We start from the raw sequence: 16,421 nt of genomic DNA, 5'->3' as shown, positions 1-16,421 counted from the left end.
TTTTTACAAAAAAAGTATATTATCTATGGTTTTAGTAAGAAAGTACTAAAAATTATTTGTCATGCTGGTGTAATGATAAAATCTTCCTATAATTTATTTTTCACAGCTTAACTATAGTATTTTCTCCGCCTTTCATTTTCGTGATGATTCTCTTTATGAAGTGCATTTTTTTAAAGGAATGTTTAAAGCTTATACAGCTACTTTTTTTTAAATTTAGATAAGCTATTGGTGCCCTTTTACCGTTTCTTTTTTTAATTAGCCACCCAAGTTCGTATCAATCAAACATTTGCGATAGGAACAGAAGTAAAAATCATCAGAATCTCCTACTTCCAACAAAACCAACCACAACGTCTACATGTTTGGCTCCTGCGTCAGTGTCTGAAGTTTGGTTACAATGAGAAATTAGATTTCTATGCAATTCATTATTGTTTACTTCTAGATTAAGAATAATCTGACTGAAGCGGCAATTACATCAATGAATTAGCTCTCTAAATTTTTCCTAGCTTTTCCTTTCATTCGACGATTGATAACATTCTCAAGAATGTTGTTGCGGATGTTTTTCCCATATGGAGAGCAATGAACTTGCTTCCGGAGGTTTTTATTAGAGATATCAGTTTATATTAGGGACTGCTTATTATAAAAATACAAATTTCTTTAAATTCCTGTTTGAAAATTTTTCATTTGAAATAGGTTTCTTTTAGATGGCATCACCGGAATATTCTAGAAATTTTATTTTTTTCATTTGAATTTTTTCTGCACGTCCGCCAAAACACGCCACGCATGCGCTTTTTCGCCGTTTCTGGTTTTAGCAGAGACGTTGCAGTATTTCTGTGGTTATAATACCAAAAAAATTTTTTAGTTTTTCTATCTATTTTATTGGTGTTATTTACAAATCCAGACATAATAATGGCTCTTCCAAGGTGCTACTTTGACATGACTGCCGACGGTGAACCTGTTGGAAGAATAGTTTTTGAAGTAAGATTTTTGTAATGTTTAATCAATTTTGCATTTAAGCTTACTAATTAATTATTTATTATTAATTCAATCGAATTCTTTTTCTTTAAATTCGACTTTTTAAAAAAAAATTTAGCTGAAGAGCTAACCTTTGTCAAATTTTGGTTGAGTATTAACAAATATTTTCTTTAATAATTGCTACCGGTGTACAACATGAAATTTAGGGCGAGGCTTAGATTCTTCTAAGTGATTATAATCCATGTATCACAAAATTATTTTAATGATAAAATATGATTTCTGCGAGTGTATGTGTGTGATTTTGTTAATTAATATGAGAATTAACTTGAGTAGTGTTTAATATTTCATATCTAATCACAAATAAACCTATTTATTATGGATTTCACTTAATCCCAGTTCATAATTTGCATAGTTATTGCAATGTACATAAATTCTTATACGAAGTTATACATTCATGTGCATATCTGCCAACTCTATTTAATTTTCCAAGTAGAATACTGGGTTTATCCAAGTTTTCCTGGTTTAATTATAAATTCTCCCGATTTCTGTAAATTTTTGAAAATCACTTAAAATTCCCAAAATTGGAAAAAAAATCCATACCTTAAAAGGTTTCTTCTCCGTTTATAGCTATTTTTAAATAATTATTAATACTAAATAATGAAATAAGCTTTATATATAGTTGCCAGTTTGAAAGAATTTCTTTTTAAATATTCTTCAATTTTCATTTTTTTATTAATATTTTATTCAAAACTTTTGTTTTTTAAATGAGTTTAAAAATATGTTGTAACTATCTAAAATGATTGGATGAAAAGCTATTACTCATCAAAATTGTAAATAAACACAGTAAAAAAAGATTATATTGAAGGTATTTTCATGCTGTTCATTTATGAAAAATATTGTTGTCATTTTAAATTTATAGTTTTAAATGTAATGTACATTGCATATTTCACTGGTTATATAAATCTCTGAAGTATCTTAGATTCTATTAAGAATAGTTAGTTTAAAATTTATATTTCGTAAAATCTATTTGATTTTTCTTACTTACATACAGTTATGCATTTATACATATATTTATATAGATATTTACATAAATATATATATACGTACAAAGCAGGGTTGGCAGGTTTTTGACATGTGACAGTTTTTGACAGTTTAAACCATGGTTTAAACCGTCACGTCAAAAACCTCACTGTCGAAAATGTCAAAAACCTATATTCATATGTGAAATTTAATTAATACATAAAATTTATATATTTTTTATAAAGGATAGTGTTTCTAAATATGTTCTAGAAAAAATAAATTTTAAATTTTGAAGAAACACTTATATTTTGAATAGTAACCAAAATCTTGTACTTTTGAAAGCTCACATCTTTTGTAATATTATGTATTCATTTTCATGTGTTATTGAAAATCTGCAGTGATATTATTAAGAAATTTATTTATAACCAAATTTAGTGTATAGTATAGATTATACTAAAAATTAGACATTTTTAAAGATAAACATTAGCAGTTTTGTACATTAGACATCTTTTAAAGAAAAATCTTTTTAATATTCTTTTAAATCTTCTTAATAATCTTTTTAACATAAGACAATACAAATTTAAGTGCTTTCTGTTAAATACACAGAGTAGTTAGTGTCGATTTACAGTATATTCAGCCTATTCATTTACTATGCTGAAAATTTAGTTTATCCAAATACTTGTGAATTTCATTTTGCTGAATACTATATACATAGTTTTGTTGAATATCTAAATATTCAGCTGTTGAATAATTACTTCTTACTTTCAAGATATGCATTATTTGTATTCTTAATACAAGTGGGGGAAAAAATTGTTTTAAAATGATAAGTGTAATAATTATATATAAATATAATAAACAATATGAATTATATTTATCATTATTCACAAATATAACTACTTTTAAATTCAAATTAACATACTGGATAATAAAGATATTCGGTATAACATTAAAAAAATTTTTCATACACTTGTATCAAGTTTGTATTTATACAACATAACTTGTAAGTTCCTTATAAATATTAGTTATATGTTCCTTATATGTCAAAAATGCATAGTAATAAACTTTTAATTTTCTTAAGTATCAAGAAAAAAATTTTTTTTTTCAAAATATAAATATTTAAAAAAATTTTGTGCAAAATTTTTCTGCACATGCATTTGAATAGAAATTTCTGAGATTCTAAATCTGTTATTTTACCTTAATTTTAATTAAAAAATATTTTAAAACCTGCTGATTACCTATAGTATAATTAAATTTCAATATAATGCATGGCAACTGTTGGTAGTTTTGAAGTTTATATATTTTTTTGGCAAACTTTAGTTTTTGACATTTTTGACGGTTTAAACCAGTATTATACCCTTGTCGTGTCAAAAACCACTTTTTGACGTCAAAAACCCAACCCTGGTACAAAGTGGTAAATAATATTTTTCCTATTCATGAAATTGAATTAACAAACTTTTTTCTACGAATATCTAAAACAAATAGACGTGGCATTAATTCTAAATTATCACCAGGTAGTGTTTCTAAATCAGGATCATCTATCATGTGCAATCTCCAAGATTCTAAACTCACAAACTTTTCTGTAAAAAAAAAAATAATAATAATTTTTAAAAACTTAAAATTGTTGGTTTTGGAGTGGTTATGAGTTGGTCTTCTTTTGACTTGGTCTTCTGCATTTTTTTTTTTTTTTTTCAGTCCACTCTTTTGAAATTGCCTAGATTTAGCGATTAATTTTATTCAGATTATGATACGGAAGTATTCCCAATCATTATTTATAACCTATTTAGATAAATAATGGTCTTTTTTCTTGTCCAAATTTTCAATGTGAACTTTTGTATTAAATATTACTGAATAGTTAGCATGAAATTTCTGTTTCATAAAATCTACAGCATTTTTTTCTCTTTTATATTCACAGTTGTGCATGTATATTTGTGCAAAAAATATCATGAATAACATTTCTTCTATTTATGGATATTTACTTAGCAATCTTTGTCTTGCAAATATCAAAGAAGAGGACAAGACTTTCGGCATTGATTCTGATGGATCACCAGTCGCAACTCATTCAGTTAAACAATGATCTTATTTTATTTCTTGTTCGAATATTTCAGTTTGAAGATGTGAATTGTCAAGGCTATGAAATTTTTTTTGTGTGTTTTTCAGGTAAAATTTTAATTTTGGTGTCAACTCTAGGTAGAGAAGGCAAAGTAAAATCCAGTCGTAATTTTTATTTGTAATGACAATTTTTGAAAATATTTTCTTATTTTCCATATTTTTGTGTTGATTTGTTAACATAATTTTAAATTTTTCACAAATTATGTCTAAATTTTCACAAAATAGGTACCTACAGACCTTTGATATAGTCTTGTATAAAATAAATGTTGTTTTTGTAAAACTATATTTTTTATTCGAGTAAAGTCTTAGTTTTTGATGAATAATTTTCATAAACTTTTATATTTCTTTTTCATCCTATTTTTTATCCAAATTTCAATTTATTATGTTAAGAACAGTGCCTTTGCAAGAAATCCTAAAAAAATGTGCATTGTACAAATGTCTTAGCATTGAGCCAATGGAGGCAATGCATGTTTAAGAACACTAAAATTTTAAGTCTATTGCTATTATTTTTTTTTTTTTTTTTTGTAAAATGAATTATATTTTAACCCAACTCAAAGAAATAATTATCATTGAACTAACAATGCTAGTTCAATTATGCTAGTCTAGCATAACATTTGGCTCAAAGAAAACATTTTATTATAAAGAATTATGTAAGATTTTCACTCAAATTTATTAATGAAGTAAGGTATTGAAATGTTAAAAAGATCACATATTAAATCTTCTAGATACCTGTTCTTTATATTTAAGAAAAATTAAAGATTTTGTTAATTTTTTTTTTTTTTTAGTAAAATCGTGATTTCATTTTAAGTGTTCACTTTTCAGAGCATCTTATTCTTGTATAAGAGGCTGCTGCTGCAAATAAGTAAACCTCCAAAAAAAAAATAGTATACAAGTACTGTATGAAAATCCTCTAAAATTGGAATAATGTACTTTGATAAATTTACTTAGAGTTAACACTAAATTGCGAGAATTAATAAGATTTGACTGTGTAAATTAAAATAAAATGTGTGTTTTAGTATTTAATAATTTTGTATTTATTGACAATTTAGGTTCAATTGGAACTTTTTGGTTTTATTTCAAATGTACAGCTGATGGGACAAATTTTTCTATTGCAGCTTCTAATTGTTTTGCAACCTCAGCATTTTGTTTCCTGCTCAACACCCAACAAGAGATGTAATCATTTTGTCCACACTTTGTTTTTGTTTGTTTTTTTATATTTCAGTAGAAATAACTTTTTTGAGCATCATATTTAATAAGTATCCATTTTGAAATTTTTGATAAAATCAAAAGTTTTGATTTGTTTTGCTTTATGTAATTGGTGGGATGGTAGTGTTGAGAATTTCGTTCTTTTTTCTAATGAAGACTTAACTGTAATTTTCTTGCATAAAAATTTAGGAAATCTAAATATTTTTCATATAAATGCATTTGCTGCACTTGTTGAGTAAACTTTTCTTGCTTAAACTATTTTCATCTTGCCAATAAATTCAATTTAATCTCAATGCTTTTTATTTTTAAAATTTTTTTTTAATGTTTTGTTTTTCCAAAAGATTTTCAAAAGTCTAGGAAAACCAGTCTGAACGCCACCATCCTTTCTTTGTACAATCTTTTTGCAATGAAGTATTGTCTGTATTTGAAGAGAACTCTGTTATTAATTTTCAGTTATAACAGGAAAACTACACTCTAGAATTTAATAATTCTTTTCATTTATTCCGCTAGCAAAATAGCTGTAGATGCCACTGAACTTTTGTAAGATTCATCTAATTTACCTCCTTATAAAATTTTTATCTTAGAAAAAAAATTATTTTTGTATAGCTTAGAAAGAAAAAAAACCTTTATTTATCATAACTAGAAAGAATTAAATCGATTTGCAACTGCGACAATTACTTGCTCAGTTCTTGACAATAACAGACAGTAGGTATCGATTCATTTTACATTGCATGTTATTTTATAAACTTGTTCTGTATACTACTTTAGGAAACAGGTATGGTGCATGTCTACCGCCGATGTTAATTGCTTCAGTGCCTGCTAGTGTTTTAAGAAATCAGTTAGAAATCTCAAATTTTTTATTAAAAAATTAAAAAAAAAAAAACATTGTAAATATGGCATAATATTTTTCTGTGTGCCTAAAAAAATAAGCCAAAACTAATGTTCAACAGGTTATGAAGAGTTGGCAATTCTTTATTGTGCTTACTATAGCAACCCATACTGTAGATATCTACCAAATCTAAACCTATATTAGTTATTTAAACATGTATCATGAGTATGGAACACAATCTGTTTGCTCAATAAATACTTAAATAATGTACCATTAATTTGCATTTTTTCTCTTTGATTTAATATTGTTACCTTTTGCTTACTTACAGCTACGATCAGATGTAGTTCCCAAAACAGCAGGTATGTGAAAATTTGTTTCTAATTTTTGTGTTAACTTTTTATCTCTTAACTCTGTTTGTATTTTATTTAACATTGCAACTAAACTAATCTGTTTCATTAATATGTTTAAATTTAATAATCACATTGTTACCAATTTTAAGTTGTCACCTGATTTTTTTTTAAAAAGAATTCTGAATTTAATAATCAACGTAGTGTACTATTTGCAGACAAAAATGTAAATTAAGACCTGTCTTAACATCAGTGATCAAGTGTACTTTCAAAGTTCTTCTCCATTTGTAAATTCTGGGTATCTTTAAAAAAAAGAAGAAAAAATTAGCACATCATTTTTCTTTCTAAGTATAATTTCTAACCCTTGAAAATTGAAGAAGTTTTAAAGTCCTAAAATTGTATGAATCATCAGTTTTTTTTTGTTTTTTTTTGTCATTGCAAACCAGGATAATTTTTATTTATTACATAACTGCACAAAAATAGAAAAGTTCATTGTAGCTATATAATTTTAAAGTCATAAGTGCTGCCAATTTGTGAAACAGTAAAAAATGCAACGAAATGTATTTTTTGTAATGACTTGTTGATATTGAAAAAAAATATGAATGAGGAGAGGTAGTGAGAGTTACTATGTTAATAATTAATCTAATAGCAAAATTTAATGTTTTCTGAATCGAAGTTTTAATTAATTTTTTTATAATTGTGTTATGTTATCTTTCAGTTATGTATGTTTCAATTTATTTAGATTCAATATTTTTTTCATTTATCATTTTAATTTTTTTATTTCATTTTATTATATATCAGAGGTGGCCAACCTGCGGATCGCGAGCCACATGCGGCTCTTTGAAGGATTATTTGTGGCTCTCGATAGATGTACCCGAGCTCCCTTTTAATTTTTGTGCTATTATATTTTTAAAAATTATTATCGTTCTGTATGTGTTTCAAAATGTCTTTTAAATTACTGCGCACAAATATGAAAGACTAAGTGCAACATTGCTCTATTCAAGGTGAGTTTTCCATTTCCAATATAATTATGACACAAAAAGCATCTGGAGAATTAGAATTAATAGAGATGCAAGAAGATCAAGCTCTACAATTAAAATATAAGTCGACGTCGATTACTGAATTTTAGAAATTTGTACCAGAATCGAAGTATCCTGAATTAAAAAAAGCTGATTGTAGAATTACTTCAATGTTCGAAACAACGTACTTATGTTAATCATTTTATTTCACTTTAAAATTCATGAAATCTAAAAACCGATCAGTATTAACTAACCAGCATCTCAAAGAATTACTGAGAAGTGCTGACACCAATTATTCATCAAATTTTAAAGAATTATCAAGAGAAGTAAAATAAATGTGTTTAATTTTTAATATTTAAATTCAATACACATATTTTGTACTTTTACTTATATGTTCTCAATAAATATAATTCATGTAAAAAAAAAAAATTCATACCTTTTAAATATGTATTTAATTGAGACTCGCGAAAAATTTCAAATTTTGAAAAATGCCTAGACTATCAAAGAGCTTGGCCACCCCTATTATATATATTCATTTCATTTTATTATTTATATATATATATATATATTTTCATTTTCATTTTTACTAACTGTACCAGAGAAGATTTAAAAAGATTAGTTTTGTATATCATTTAAATTAGTAAAAAATATCTAAATACAACCTACATGTTTAAAATTACAGCTTTCTGTTAATGCTGGCCTCTAACATTTCATTTTTTAATTAATTAAGTATACTCTCAAAATATACTTTCAATATTTGAATTGCCTCAGAAAGGTTTCATCATAAACATCAACTATAATGCAAGGCTGGAATGTTGATGACCCAAAAATACTTTTAAAAAATTAATAGATAATGTTTAAATTGTATTGATCATTACTTTTACCCATCACATAGTAGTTTCATCTTTTTAAAAAGTTATGCCGATTCATAATCTTTTGTTTCAATTGTCAATGTTTCTTTTATAATACATTTATTTCTGAAATGTTTAATAAAAAGAAGGTAATTATTCTTGTGATTTCTTTTTTCATTAAACAAAATTCATCGATTTTGAAATTTTACTAATTGCTTAGCTATTTCTATTTTATATGCAATTTATTCATTAAATTAATATTGTCTTGCAAAATTCCCGTTAATGAGTTTAGTGTGAGTGTGAAAAGGGAGATATGTTAATTGTTTACTTTTATATATATTGATAAGTCTAAAAAAAATTTAGCTTTTAAAACAGACCTGTAAATAATTATTTTAAACTTAATCAATTCTACCTGTTAAATTTTACGATCCTTTACTTTAAACTTGTGATGTATATTCTTAGTATTTTATTCTCTTTTATAGAAAACTTCAGAGCTTTATGTACTGGAGAGAAGGGTTTTGGATATAAGGGAAGCATTTTCCACAGGGTTATTCCTAATTTTATGTGCCAAGCTGGTGATTTCACTAATCATAACGGCACTGGAGGACGTTCCATTTATGGTGATAGGTTTGAAGATGAAAACTTCACACTGAAGCATACAGGCCCTGGTAATATACAGTTTTTGAGATACTATGTTTAACAATAAAAATAAAGCACAAATTTTTGCTTTATTCATATTATTTACCTTTTTGTATCAGGATTCCCATGGTACTTGAAAGTCTTTGAATTTTGTTGGAAAAATCAGAGCTATGATATAGCCAAGTTTTGATTATTTTGCAATAATAAATAAATAATATTTATGTTTTTTTTTTAACAAATTAATATTGCTATTCGGATGCCGAATATTCGGTAAATGGTCGATTTTTTGGGCCCAATAATTGGTGTTCAGCTGATATGCAGTTTCTTCGAATTTTAAATATAGTCAGTGTGTTACTTCATTATTATGGTGAATTAAAGTTGTTATCCTTAATACTTAACTATTTGTTCTTTTAATTTTTTACTAAGGATCTATAATTTTTTTTATCGTTTATGCTCATAATTTTACATTTAATATTTATCTCTAATTTATCTCTTCCGTGAATTATGAAATCAAACATCTTGATTCCTATGAAAGTGATTGGGGAATCATGTGTCAAAGATCTCATTATAGTCATTTGTAAAAAACTCGTTAAGGTATGCATCGAAATAACATTAAGAAGTTATTTCTGAATCACGCAAAATGATACATATTTAAGTGTGTTGTACATCATGCTTTGCAATTCTCATTCAAGTGATTTACAAAATACGCATCCAAACTAGTATAAGTAATTAAGAATTATCTATCTTGATTCCTATCAAAATAATTAATAGAATTATCCCTAATTGCAATTTTCTTCAAAAAAAAAAATGCTTTGAAAAAAATTTTAAGTGCTTAAAAGGTACTTATTTTTGTTGAAGAATTTGGCTACTCACCCTGTATATGTATCTCAGATTAAATTCTATCTCATTTAAGTACTATCATGGTGGTAAGGAGTACTTAATAAACTTATGTTTTTGTTATGTTAATGTTTTGTACTAAACAGAGTAGTGCCCTTTTTAATTAAAAAAATTATGTTTGTGTACAATTTCTAAATCAGTCTGATATGTGAAGGCAAAAAAAAAAAAAAAATATTATTGATAAAGACATTTTTATTTAAGCATTTATTGAATGCTACTTTAAATTGTTCAAATGAGCTCTTCTGAAAATAGAAAAAGACTTAAAACTATCATATTTGGGGGGAAATATTGTTCTGAAATTCATGTGTGTCTTACATAGTTAAAAACTTCATTGTATTTTAGTGTTTTAAATTTTTGCTAAATTATTAAATAGAATTGAATGTTAAATGTTTAAGATTATCATGTTTAGAATTTATTTCTGTAGAAAAAAAAAGTTAGAAAAATATGTTAGTCATTTTAAATGTACAGAAGAACCCCACACATTTGAACCATTATTAGTTTTTAAAAAAATTATGTAAAGGATCCTTATTAAACTTTTCAAAAAATAACTATGAGAAAAACAGCCACTCAGTTAATAATACAATAGAAAGACTGAATCTGTATTTTAATTGTGGTGATAACCCTCTAAAATCTAACGATAAAATAAATTCATATTATACAATAGAAAGACTAAATCTGTATTTTAATTGTGGTGATAACCCTCTAAAACCTAACTGTAAAATAAATTCATATTATACAATAGAAAGACTAAATCTGTATTTTAATTGCCGTGATAACCCTATAAAATAAATTCATATTATCTTTTTGAATACTAAAAGATGCAATTCAGATATCATGTAAAGCATTACATAGTTTAACACATATTGGCACTGTAATATAATAATAAAAAATATCACAAAAAACCTAATGTATGGCAGTATAACAGAATAAAAAGACAAAACTTTGATTTGCCTGCAAAAATTGCATGATACATTAATTACAATCAAAAATTATAGATACTCTGAATTTTCAGTAATTTGAAAAAACAATTTTAATTGTACAGATTAACGAGATTATGCTATATTTCTTAAATTGTTAGAAGTATAAATTCTCAGGTTTTTACTTTAAATTACTAAACATTCTCAAAAATAAAATAAATTTAGAAATGTTGATATCATATTTGCGAAAGAAAACAATTCCACCGTGTAATACAGTAGGGAACCGATTATCCGGAACGATCGGGACCATCGCTATTCCGGATGACTGATTTTCCCGGTTTTCTGAATCGCTACAAAAAGCCGTTTTTTTTTTTATTGTTAAACCCAACTAAAAAAATAAATAAATAAATTTTGGAAATAATCTTAAAAAGAAGAAAAAACGAATTAATACACTAATGATTATTTCTAAAATGATGGTAATTACCTTACCATCATTTACATCTTTCAAAAAAGAAAGAAAAATCCTAAAATCTTATGAGGAAAAAAAAAAAATTTTTTTTAAATGTTGGGAAAATTTATTGAATTTCGATCCGGTTTTTTTTGTTTTCCGGTTTTCTGATTTCCGGATAACAGGTTCTGTACTGTATTACATTTTTTATATTTTATTCTTGTATATTGTATTATTTCATTTTGTTCATGTAATTATTTTAATTAAATAAAAACAATTTTAGGAATCTTATCCATGGCAAATGCTGGTCCAAACACTAATGGGTCCCAGTTTTTCATCACAACAGTAAAAACTGCCTGGTAAGAAAATCTATCTTGTATGAATAAATTTTGTTTTTCTTGCTACTAAGCAAAAATTCTTATTTAATATTAAAAAAGATTACCTCTAAGTTTTTTATTGCTTTTTATTAAGTTTCTTAAATGTTTTAATAAACTGTTCAAATAGTTTTTGTATTATATGTTTAATTAAGCAAGTTCACATTCTTATAAAAATATAAACTTAGAAGGAAATATTGTTTTACAGATTTTTGTTAATACAGTAGGGAACCGATTATTGGGACCATCGCTATTCCGGATAACTGATTTTTCCGGTTTTCTGAATCGCTACAAAAAGCCGTTTTTTTATTGTTAAACCCAACTAAAAAAAATATATTTGGAAATAATCTTAAAAAGAAGAAAAAACAATGAAGTAATACACTAATGATTATTTCCAAAATGATGGTAAGGTAAACATCTTTCAAAAAAGAAAGAAGAATTCTAAAATCTTATGAGGAAAAAAACATTTCTTTTTAAAAAATGGAGGGAAAATTTATCGAATTTTGTTCCGGTTCTTTGGTTTTCTGATTTCCGGATAACGGGTTCTGTACTGTACTTTCTTATGTTAAGCACAATATAATCCAGCTGTATATTGCATTACCATTTTCAGTAATATTTGTAACATCACTCTATTTATAATAAGTATGTATGAAAATGTTAAGGATTTCAATTTATTACTTATATATTTTTTCCGAAGGCTTTTTTTGATTTGTATGGCAGAAGTAATGTAGTTCTGAATATAAGCCTGTCCATTTATAAGCTGAGAGTAACCCATGTATGAACTGACATTTAAAATAATTGATTAACAGTTTGGTTTAACTTTCAACTTCCCTTTTGAACTTACTAGCTATTTTAGTATATTTGTTTACCTTTATATTGTAGTATTATATAGTATATTTGTTTGCCAAAATAAAAACCTTTTGAATGTCCCACTGATATATTGTTGCCAACATCTGCGTTCCCCTACCATCTTCTCCTACCTGTCTGGATTGATGTCATCCATGTAGCGGAAAGAAGCATAAAAATGAGTGAAAATGTTATGTGCATTTTATCTCTGAATAAGCTTACATTACTGCTCTAAACATTTTACTTAAAAATGAGATATAAGGCAGGTTGTGCACACCTACTTTATATTTATTATTGTATAAACCAGCATATATTTTTTTTTAATTTAGAAGCTATTTGATGATATAAAACTAGTTGAATTTGTTTTCCCTCATACTTTGCTTACAATCTGAGATTTTTAGATACTTTTCAATGCAAACATATAATATATACTTTTATCAAAATCTCCTCTGTCCGTTCGATTTTCGATGTCTGGAAGTCTAATACAATTTTAAATGTTTGTTTAAATTATGAGTAATACTGTAAAATTTTCTGCGAAAAGTGTTCGCCTGTTTGTGTATATTATGCATATCTGCTTGCAATCGTGCTTAAGAAATTAGAGTGCTCTCTATCTTCCCATCATTTAGTATTATTGCTTTCAAACTGTTAAAAAATTTTCAATGATTAGTGTAGAACTTTGAAATTTTTGGTGCATATTCTAAAGAACATGAATTACTTAATACCTTGAACCTAAATTTATCTAATCGTCTAAATATGTCACTTTTTTTTTTAATAATTAACTTAAAGATTTGAAATTGTTTCTGGACTATATATATTCATGTAAAATATTATGGATAGTTTAAGTAATATTTTTTTCTATTGCAAAATTTAATTTGAATTTTTTTGGCTTTTTTGAAATTTTTCTTTGAGTGTTTTTAAATATTTGATAAATAAAAAACTATATGTAATAAGCTATGCGATTTATCGTATTAATTTTACAGAATTATTATTTTTTTTTACATATTTTAAGTATTAAAAGAGAAAAAATAAACTAAACAATTTTTAGATTAGATATTCTATGCAAGTTTTAATGTTAAAAAGCTTAATGGGCATACTGAAAATAAAATTAATATTTAAAAAGGGCTTTTTTTGTAAAAATGCTTATCAGTGTTTATTTTCTTTCATAAGTTTTAATTAACCCTTTCGCACCTAACGGGACACATACGTCCCAAGCAAATTTCAAAAAAATCTTTTGGGACAAAAATGCTTTTCTGTCTAATGGGAGTCTTTCCCACCAGTCCTGCCAATTTTTTTGAAGGTATTTTCATTCACAGAACATACTACTACTGTACATAATGCTACTGTACATAATGCTGCCCTACTCATAGTTTATGCTACCAAAATTGTACTGTTGTAAAAAAAAACTTTGCGAAAGGTTTAAAAGAAGAAAAAAAGTAAGTTCAGGCTAACCGAGAGTAAGTCGTGAAGTTTCAATTGCTGAAAAGAATACTTCAAAATATTAGAATGCAAACAAATTATTAGAAGAGAACTCAGTTATCTTCTCCTATGTTATCTCATAATTCATTTTCATTTGTATATTTTAAAATTTCCTTTTCAGTATTTGAAACTTCGTGTCTTACTCTAGGTTTGTCTGAACTCATTTTTTCTACACTTTAAATTTTAAATTAGTAATGAAGTAAAAAGAGAATTTGCGAAGTAAATTTTTTTGCTGTTTGGCGTCCTCTTAAATTTTTTCCAAACTTATTTTTATTTTTTTAATTTTAAATGTGTTCTCTCTTTTGTTATTTTTTATTTCTCATACTCATGGTGGTTTCTTTTTTTTGTAGGTTAGATGGAAAACATGTTGTCTTTGGACAAGTAGTAGAAGGTATGGATGTTGTAAAAAAAATTGAAGGCTATGGAAGCCAAAGCGGCAAAACCACCAAGACAATCGCTATTGCTGATTCAAATCAACTGTAGGCCCTTTCTGGCCTTTAAACTGACGGCAACTTTCATTCCATGTTTTCTCTTGCAACATGATTTAATTAAGTACGGATTTAAAAATTGTATAATTTTTTGCTACTTATTTCTTTTTTAATTTATATAAGTACAATGTGGATTTTTTTTACTTAGAAAAGTTCATGTTAGTCATACCTTATGAGGAACTAACATACTGGATATTCTAGTATATTTCCTTAACTTGTTTGTATGATCTGATCTTCTAATATGTATTCTCTGCATTTTTAGCTGGTCTGTAACTTTTGCCTTTTAATTTTCCCCCATCTCTAGAGTAGCATTCTTGTGACCTTAAATAAAGACATTTAATGTTCCGTGTAGTGTCATTACCTAACATTAACAATAAATTTACTAACTGTTGAGTTAGTTCATAATTGCATAAGTTAAGGTAGAATTATATAATTAATAACATTTTATAATTATAGTTCCTTTTTTTATGAATATACAATGATGCCATATATTCCAATATACCTGTGTTTATCACGATATTTAAAGATTCAAGAAATATATGAAAATCTCGCGTCAAATAAATTTATTGAAAGAAAAATTTCCAAGATGCTATATATTTTTTTAACATGAAAAACAAATTCTGCTAGTGGGGCTTATACAGTTCATTAAACCTCCTACAATTGTTTGTTCTATTTCTTTTATTAAAACCTTGATAGTTTTAGAAGAAAATATAAAAAAAGGAATAATGATCTAGCAATTGAAGCTAACATTATATCTCATCAGAAAGAAGTTTAAAATGTAAACATTTTTCGCAGTTGTATGAAAATTTATTTAAGTATTAAGTATATTGCATGAAAATTCACTTTTGATGACCCTTTAATAATGCATGTAACTCTGACTGATGTTGCATTCTGGAAGAAGGGTTTTATTCAATAGAATTTCAAATATGCAGTCTGATACATTCATAAATGCATCAGGAATGAAATTCGTAATTTAAACAATTTGATAATTTTGATTTAAAAACCATAGTGCTGGTGTAATGCGGAACAAAATATCTCAACTATCTGGTACATGGTGGGCGGGGTGCACAACCAGAACTAATTTCTGTTATGCAACATTTTTTCAACTAGATGAAGGGGTGGGGGAACCTATTTCTGAAAACTGAATCTTTATTTAGGGTACCCACAGTGCTAAAAAGTTCTAAAAAAACAACTTAATTTTTATTTTGGAAAATAGGCAGCATTAATTAATTTTGTTTCAAGTTCTTTTAAAGGTCCTTAATGTCAAGTATCACTAGTTTGAACAATTTTTGTAGTCTTACAAAAATATTTAAAACAAATTTTGAAAGACAAAAAAAGGGTATTTGTGAGGGGGACTCGGGGATGAGATTTTTTAGTGGATTTCCGCTTTTTCTCTTTTGTCTTTCGAATTTCAGCCTTTTTATCAAAAGCTGTGATTCTCTAAAAGTTTCAGGCTTTATATAAATATTCCTCCATTTCTGGAAATTCAGTCGGTGAAATGAAATTCTATTTATTTCAGATTTTCAAAGATATACAGAAAATTCAAACTATGTCGTAGCTGCCAGCCCTTCCACAGTTTTATTTATTTTAGCTATTTTACGCGCAGAAAATAAGATTTTCCGTGTTTTTACCCTCCCGTAAGATAGCTCATGTTTTCTTTACTCAGGCATCGCTGCTTCCTGTTGGCTAGCTCGAAGGCAAACGAAATTATTAAAAAGTAGCGGTAGATTTGCGGTGAAAATATTTATTCATTCAATTAATCTTGTAAATTTTTATTTATTGTGTCTGAACAAAAACAATACAAACAAGCCTTTTAGAAATCCCAAGTCCAGAATCTGCTAATATCTCAATTCTTATTCGCGTGATTTAAATATCGTACATTGCGATTCTTTTTTATGAGATTTAAAAATCCAATATCGTGATTTGTATTACGCTTTTTTAAAACCCTATGTAACGATTCGTATTCACACAAGTTTAAAATCC

The 16,421-nt window shown here is 26.4% G+C and overlaps 1 protein-coding gene across 1 annotated transcript; it reads left to right on the top strand.

Annotated features, from left to right (window-relative positions):
• Positions 1–612: 612 nt before the first annotated feature.
• LOC107449603 (peptidyl-prolyl cis-trans isomerase) lies at positions 613–14,783 on the top strand. Its single transcript, XM_016065185.3, has 5 exons — positions 613–975; positions 6,465–6,495; positions 8,836–9,021; positions 11,538–11,613; positions 14,301–14,783. Exons 1-5 carry the CDS (start codon positions 907–909, stop codon positions 14,431–14,433), a joined length of 495 nt encoding a protein of 164 aa, XP_015920671.1. The 5' UTR covers positions 613–906; the 3' UTR covers positions 14,434–14,783.
• The last annotated feature ends 1,638 nt before the right edge of the window (positions 14,784–16,421 follow it).

This window comes from Parasteatoda tepidariorum, chromosome 4 (assembly GCF_982258835.1).
Source record: "Parasteatoda tepidariorum strain Cologne lab strain chromosome 4, Ptep-v5.0, whole genome shotgun sequence".
In the NCBI taxonomy this organism is placed as follows: Eukaryota; Metazoa; Arthropoda; class Arachnida; order Araneae; family Theridiidae; genus Parasteatoda; species Parasteatoda tepidariorum.
Note: the sequence above shows the minus strand (reverse complement) of the source record. Positions and strands in the feature narration are given on the sequence as shown.